The 7,500-nt window shown below is 40.2% G+C and overlaps 1 protein-coding gene across 4 annotated transcripts in view; it reads left to right on the top strand.

Annotated features, from left to right (window-relative positions):
* LOC143301405 (serine/threonine-protein kinase BRSK2-like) overlaps positions 1–7,500 on the top strand; it is a 97,583-nt gene that overhangs the window by 42,117 nt on the left and 47,966 nt on the right. For all 4 annotated transcript variants that reach the window (XM_076615656.1, XM_076615659.1, XM_076615658.1 and 1 more), the window contains exons 6-7: positions 941–974; positions 6,071–6,139. In XM_076615656.1, coding sequence (XP_076471771.1) covers positions 941–974; positions 6,071–6,139 — 103 coding nt within the window. The remainder of the gene's footprint in view (positions 1–940; positions 975–6,070; positions 6,140–7,500) is intronic.

The raw sequence follows: 7,500 nt of genomic DNA on the forward strand, positions 1-7,500 counted from the left end.
TAAATCAGATACTTTATTGGTATGACTTAAATTGTATTGTGCATTTAATTATTCACACAGAATCTGTTTACCTGCCTTTATTGTCTGTTCTATGGAGTCTAGATCACTGGGCATAGAATTGCTAAGAATTGGGTGTTCTTGTTGGAATGTGGGAGCAAACTTTGTGTTCTTCTTCAGTTTAACGTCTATTCACTATGTGTTTTTAGACGGAAAGGAGTAAAGTAGTGTATAATGGAAAGGGAATGCATGTGAATATTAGTGTAAAAAAAAAAGAAAAAAAATACATGTTGTGTATCAGAGGGAAAGTATATTATAAGAAAAAGTCTAAAGAGGTTGTGGTGTGTATTGAATGAGTTGTCATGGGAAGGAGAATATGTATATGCATATCAACAAGTATTAACCTACAACAATGTAAATAAATATAACAGTATTAAATATAATACATCAAAGAAGGATACTAACTGGACTGGAGTTTAAAATTTCTGAAAACATTCTAAGCAATGAATAATCATTCAAAATCTTTTCAGTGGCTAATGAAATTTTGGAGGAAAAGTCATCAACTACATCTTTTGGAAGTAACTGTCTTATGCTCGGAAAATGAATGAGTAGATGCCTTACAGTTATTTGCTTACCGCATATACATTTTATATTTTTAGAAAATTTTGTACGAAGGGCATTTAAACGAAGTCTGTACATTAGACTTGTAGTTTGTCTTGAATGTGCTGCTGGTGTCGAATTTAGAAAATGTTTGGGATTATTCTGTGGAGGTGATGCATATGTCGCCGTTTTCTGTCAGCAGACAAGTCAGCAATGTCTCTTTTGGAGACAGTAAAGTATTCTTGTATCCTGTGTTCTTATCGTTGTTCTTATCGTTGTTCTTATCGTTGTTCTCATCATGATGATGGTGGCTGAGGTGTACAGCTGAGTTTTTCTGCAACAGGTCGCCCCACTACGCATGTCCCGAGGTGATCAGGGTAAGAAGCGAGGTGTTGTTGTGGTGTACACGTGTGTGTGTTCCGCATGTTTGGCACCCTCCTGTGGGCGACACTGTGGGCTTGTCCTTGTGGCTTTCCTGCTGTTGTTTTGTTTGATTTGTTGTTGTTGTTGTTGTTGTTGTCCTTGTGGCTTTCCTGCTGTTGTTTTGTTTGATTTGTTGTTGTTGTTGTTGTCCTTGTGGCTTTCCTGCTGTTGTTTTGTTTGATTTGGTGTTGTTGTTGTTGTCCTTGTGGCTTTCCTGCTGTTGTTTTGTTTGATTTGTTGTTGTTGTTGTAGTTGTCCTTGTGGCTTTCCTGCTGTTGTTTTGTTTGATTGTTGTTGTTGTTGTTGTTGTTGTCCTGGTGGCTTTCCTGCTGTTGTTTTGTTTGATTTGGGTTGTTGTTGTTGTCCTTGTGCTTTCCTGCTGTTGTTTGTTTGATTTGTTTGTTTGTGTAGTTGTCCTTGTGCTTTCCTGCTTTTTCTAGTTTGATTTTGTTTTTTGATTGTGTTCTATGTGGCTTTCTGTGTTGTTTTTGATTTGGTTGTTGTCCTGTGGCTTTCCTGCTGTTGTTTTGATTTGATTTTTGTGTTGTTTGTTTTCTGATGTGTATTTTAATTGTTGTTGTTTTCTGAATGACGGATTTCCGCTGTAATGTTTGTTATTTGAATGCGATTTCAGTGTAATGTTTGTTTATTTGAATGCTATTCGCTGTGCATGTTGGTTTTGTGATGTGATGGATGTTGATTTTTGTGTGTGTTGTTCCCTGGATGGATTCCGCTTACTTTGTTGGAATGATGATGGCTTGTTGTTGTCTCTCCTTCCTCTGTTCTTCTTCTTCTATCTTCTCTTCTCATTCATTTTGTTATTGTCTTGATGGATCTTATTTCTTTGTTTTGTCTTAATTCTATCTATTTCTCTCTCTCTTTCTTTCTCTCTTTGTTTTGTATTATATTTTTATTATAGGTATGTAGAGAGGTAGCAGGGCATGACAGACGACAACCTTATTATTAGTTTATTATATTATATATATATTTTCTCTGTGTGTGTGTATTATCATGCTGTGTAGTTTATGTTGTTGTATTTGATGTTTTTGATCTTGTGATGATTATGCATTACTTTATTGGTATGATTATTGTATTGTGATTTAATTATTCCGAATCTGTTTCTGCTTTTTGTCTGTTCTATGGTGTCTGTTCCTGGCATGATTGCTAATTGGTTTTCTTGTTGTGTGTAGTTTTGTTTTTCTTGTTTCGCTTTTATGTGTTTTAGACGAAAGGATAGTATGTTATGAGGGATGCTGTGATTTCTGTGTATTTTGTGTATGAGGAATTATTTTAAAGTTAGTGTTGTGGTGTGTATTGAATGAGTTGTTTGGTTGTATATGATATAGTTTACTTGTATAATTAGTTTTTATATACTTTGAGGTTACTACTGCTGAGTTATTTTGATTTGCATTTTTATCTTTTGGGGTATGATTTTGTGGAGTTTCCTACTCTTTTGGTTGTTTATTGTTGATGTGTGATGTTAGTCATTTGCTTACCTGCTTCTTTTATTTTAGATTTTGTGGGTTGATCTGTTAGTTGTAGTTTGTCTTGTGTGCTTCTGGTGTGATTTAGAATGTTTGATTATTTGTGGAGGTGTGTATGTCGTTTTCTGTGCAGCAGTAGCATGTCTCTTTGAGCTGTATTCTTGTTTGTGTTCTTATGTTGTTTTTGTTGTTCTTCGTTGTTCTCTGTGATGGTGCTGAGTGTAGTGAGTTTTTTGAGGTTTGCTGTGAGTGTGGTGAAGCGGTTGTTGTTGTGTGTCCGTGTGTGTTTCCGCATGTTTTGGATTTGTGTGTGTTGTTGTTGTCCTGGTGGCTTTCCTGCTGTTGTTTTGTTTGATTTGTTGTTGTGTTGTTGTTGTTGTCCTTGTGGCTTTCCTGCTGTTGTTTTGTTTGATTTGTTGTTGTTGTTGTTGTCCTTGTGGCTTTCCTGCTGTTGTTTTGTTTGATTTGTTGTTGTTGTTGTAGTCCTTGTGGCTTTCCTGCTGTTGTTTTGTTTGATTTGTTGTTGTTGTTGTTGTCCTTGTGGCTTTCCTGCTGTTGTTTTGTTTCATTTGTTGTTGTTGTTGTAGTCCTTGTGGCTTTCCTGCTGTTGTTTTGTTTCATTTGTTGTTGTTGTCCTTGTGGCTTTCCTGCTGTTGTTTTGTTTCATTTGTTGTTGTTGTTGTAGTCCTTGTGGCTTTCCTGCTGTTGTTTTGTTTGATTTGTTGTTGTTGTAGTTGTCCTTGTGGCTTTCCTGCTGTTGTTTTGTTTGATTTGTTGTTGTTGTAGTTGTTCTTGTGGCTTTCCTGCTGTTGTTTTGTTTGAAATTTTGTTGTTGTTGTGGCTTTCCTGCTGTTGTTTTGTTTGATTTGTTGTTATTGTTGTTGTCCTTGTGGCTTTCCTGCTGTTGTTTTGTTTGATTTGTTGTTGTTGTTGTCCTTGTGGCTTTCCTGCTGTTGTTTTGTTTGATTTGTTGTTGTTGTTGTTGCTGTTCTTGTGGCTTTCCTGCTGTTGTTTTGTTTGATTTGTTGTTGTTGTTGTTGTTGTCCTTGTGGCTTTCCTGCTGTTGTTTTGTTTGATTTGTTGCTGAAGAAGAAGTTGTCCTTGTGGCTTTCCTGCTGTTTGTTTATTGTTTAGTTTTTGTGTTGTTGTTGTTGTTGTTTTAACACAGATGTGGTGCTGTGTGTATTGATCAGTATGCACACTTTTTACACCTTGAACCAGAATCTTTCTTCTGTTGTTTGCTCACCTCTCTTGGTTACCACTGGCCCTGTCACTGACTCACTGCATGACACTTTCCTTTGCCCTGTGTCTGAATCTCAAATGGCACGGTTAGGGGTTTACAAATGCATTCACTCAAAAAAAGGGAAGAAAGTAGAAACGCCGTTAAAGCTGTCGGAAGTATTCTGATGCCAATGAGCTCACTGTGCTTCGTCATGGTGTAGGTGATTTAATTAGTTCTGTTGTCATTATATGTCTTGATTTGATGAACTTGTTTATTTTGCAGTGTGTGTGTGTGTGTGTGTGTGTGTGTGTGTATAATACATGGGCATGTATGTCTTTCTTTGTATACATGTGTTTGTGGGGTGTATGTGTTGGTGTGTTTTCATGTGTGGAATACATGTGAATAACAAAAAATGCTTGTCATTGTGCATTTTATGTGTGTGTGTGTTTCTTAAAAAAAAAGAATATATATAAAGATAACGTTTGCTTTGGCAGCTGTTGACATGCTGTTGTTACATGTTTTCTGTTTGTTCGTTATTGTTGTTTTTGTGTGTGTGTTTTTTTGTGGATGTGTTTTGTTTGTGTGGAATCCCGTAGCAGTTTTGCTCATGTTGTTGGCAGCATGATTTGACATATGTCAGTGGGGAGGTCGAGGGGGGCACTTACTGATGGTGCTTGGTGTTGTAGGCTCCTTCATCCTTTCCGTCCTTCTCCTTCTCCCCCCTCCCCCCTGTGCTCCAGCATTCTTTGTCTACCTCATGTAGAGTGCTGTTTTCTTTGTTGTGGTTATAATCAGATGACTCCTTCACCCATGTACATTTCCGTTACATCAAATGGAACTTGTGTCATTTTGTTAGGGGAGAAATATTATCTCTCTGTGGTGAAACATCATGTATTCCTTGGCAAAGATGACATGTACCAGATCATTCTGAAGCTGGCAGTACTGTAGTGTTTGCAGAAAGGCTAATGAAATCATGTTGCTTGTGGACCAGCTGACCACAAGGGGGCCGTTTCCGGTTTATTGTAGAAAGGCAGAAACTGAAACTTCCACTGAACATACACCATTCAGGATTTTTCATCACCATGCCAAGCCATCCACCCACCCTCCCACTTTTTTTACTCCACTTCCACGCCCTACACCAGTGCCTAAACCTTAGCCACACCCACACACCTCTCTATGGTCCTGTGCCTAAACCTTAGCCACACCCACACACCTCTCTATGGTCCTGTGCCCAAACCTTGGCCACACCCACACACACCTCTCTATGGCCCTGTGCCCAAACCTTGGCCACACCCACACACCTCTCTACGGCCCTGTGCCCAAACCTTGGCCACACCCACACACCTCTGTATGGCCCTGTGCCCAAACCTTGGCCCAACACACACACCTCTCTATGGCCCTGTGCCCAAACCTTGGCCACACCCACACACACCTCTCTATGGCCCTGTGCCCAAACCTTGGCCACACCCACACACCTGTCTATGGTCCTGCGCCCACACCGCAGAGACACACACACCTCACTGGGGTCATCATACCTGCTGCCATGCTGAATGACGGGTTCTGATAGTTGAAGTTTTAAGTGTTGGACTTTCGATCTGAGGGTCCTGAGGTTGAATGCCAGTCATGGCGGCGCTTGGTTGGTTATTGTTGGAGAATTCTTATGTCTCCCGGGTCGACGGGCGCAATAGCTGAGTGGTTAAAGCGTTGGACTTTCAATGTGAGGGCATCCCAGGTTTGAATCTCGGCGACGGCGCCTGGTGGGTAAAGGGTGGATATTTTTCCGATCTCCCAGGTCAACATATGTGCAGACCTGCTAGTTCCTGAACCCCCTTCATGTGTATATGCAAGCAGAAGATCAAATACGCACATTAAAGATCCTGTAATCCATGTCAGCATTCAGTGGGTTATGGAAACAACAACATACCCAGCATGCACACCTCCGAAAGTGGAGTATGGCTGCCTACATGGCGGGGTAAAAATGGTCGTACACGTAAAAGCCCACTCGTGTACATACGAGTGAACACGGGAGTTGCAGCTCACGAAAGCAGAAGAAGAAGAAGAATGTCTCCCAGGTCAACAGTTGTACAGACCTGCCAATACCTGAACCCCTTCATGTGTATGCGTTTAAGTCAAATGCGCATATCCCATTATCCATCTTGGTGTGTTATGGGGAAAAAGATGACATATTCAGCATGCACACCCCTGAACATGGAGTATGGCCGCCTATATGGAGGAGTAAAAACACTCATACAGACAGCCCACTCTTAACTGTGAGTGGTCCCTTCTCCTTGCCTGTGTCAGCAGCTGGTTGGAGACTGACTTCTGCAATTTTTTTTTTCTCCAGGGGGAAAAGTACGATGGGCGTAAGGCTGACGTCTGGAGCTGTGGAGTCATACTGTACGCTCTGCTGGTGGTGAGTTGTTCTACACAGAGTGTGTGTGTGTGTGTGTGTGTGTGTGAGCATGTGTATGTGTGCACGTGTATGTGTGTATGTGCACACATGTATGTGTGTGTGTGTGTGTGTGTGTGTGTGCATGCATGTGTGTAGTAGTAGTAGTAGTTCTCTTTTATTTATTTATATACTTATTTCTTTTTATTTTATTCATTTATTTATTTATGTATTTATTTATTTATTATTTTTGTTTGTTTTGTTTTGCTATTTTATTTTATTTTATTTTATTTATTTATTTTATTTTATTTTATTTTTCTTAAGGCCTGACTAAGCGCGTTGGGTTACGCTGCTGGTCAGGCATCTGCTTGGCAGATGTGGTGTAGCGTATATGGATTTGTCTGAACGCAGTGATGCCTCCTTGAGCTACTGATACTGATACTGGTGTGTGTGTGTGTGTTTAATTTTTAATAACGGTTTTATTCTTAATCAGTTTCTCAGAGAGAGAGATAGACTGACAGACGTGTGAAACATATAGACAGACTGAATGACAGACAGAGAGACTGACAGACAGACAGACTGACAGATAATAATAATAATAAATAATAATAATAATAATGATATTTATATAGCCCTGAATCTTGTGTAGAGACAAATCAAAGCGCTTTCATACCAGTCCTTCACACGCATGCATAACTCTAAAACTGGAGAAACTGAAGACAAGGAAGAGGCAGGGAAGGGAGGCTATTTTCGGGGAGCATTATAGATGATGGTGTGTGTTTCAGGGGCATTACAGATGATGATGTGTGTTTCAGGGGCATTACAGATGATGATGTGTGTTTCAGGGGCATTACAGATGATGGTGTGTGTTTCAGGGGGCATTACAGATGATGATGTGTGTTTATGTTTCGGGGGGCATTACAGATGATGATGTGTGTTTCAGGGGCATTACAGATGATGGTGTGTGTTTCGGGGGGCATTACAGATGATGATGTGTGTTTCGGGGGGCATTACAGATGATGATGTGTGTTTCGGGGGGCATTACAGATGATGATGTGTGTTTCAGGGGGCATTACAGATGATGATGTGTGTTTCAGGGGCATTACAGATGATGGTGTGTGTTTCAGGGGGCATTACAGATGATGATGTGTGTTTCAGGGGCATTACAGATGATGATGTGTTTCAGGGGCATTACAGATGGTGTGTGTTTCAGGAGTATTACAGATGATGATGTGTTTCAGGGGCATTACAGATGGTGTGTGTTTCAGGGGCATTACAGATGATGATGTGTGTTTCGGGGGGCATTACAGATGATGATGTGTGTTTCAGGGGCATTACAGATGATGATGTGTGTTTCAGGGCATTACAGATGATGATGTGTGTTT

Source organism: Babylonia areolata, chromosome 27 (assembly GCF_041734735.1).
Source record: "Babylonia areolata isolate BAREFJ2019XMU chromosome 27, ASM4173473v1, whole genome shotgun sequence".
NCBI lineage: Eukaryota > Metazoa > Mollusca > Gastropoda > Neogastropoda > Buccinidae > Babylonia > Babylonia areolata.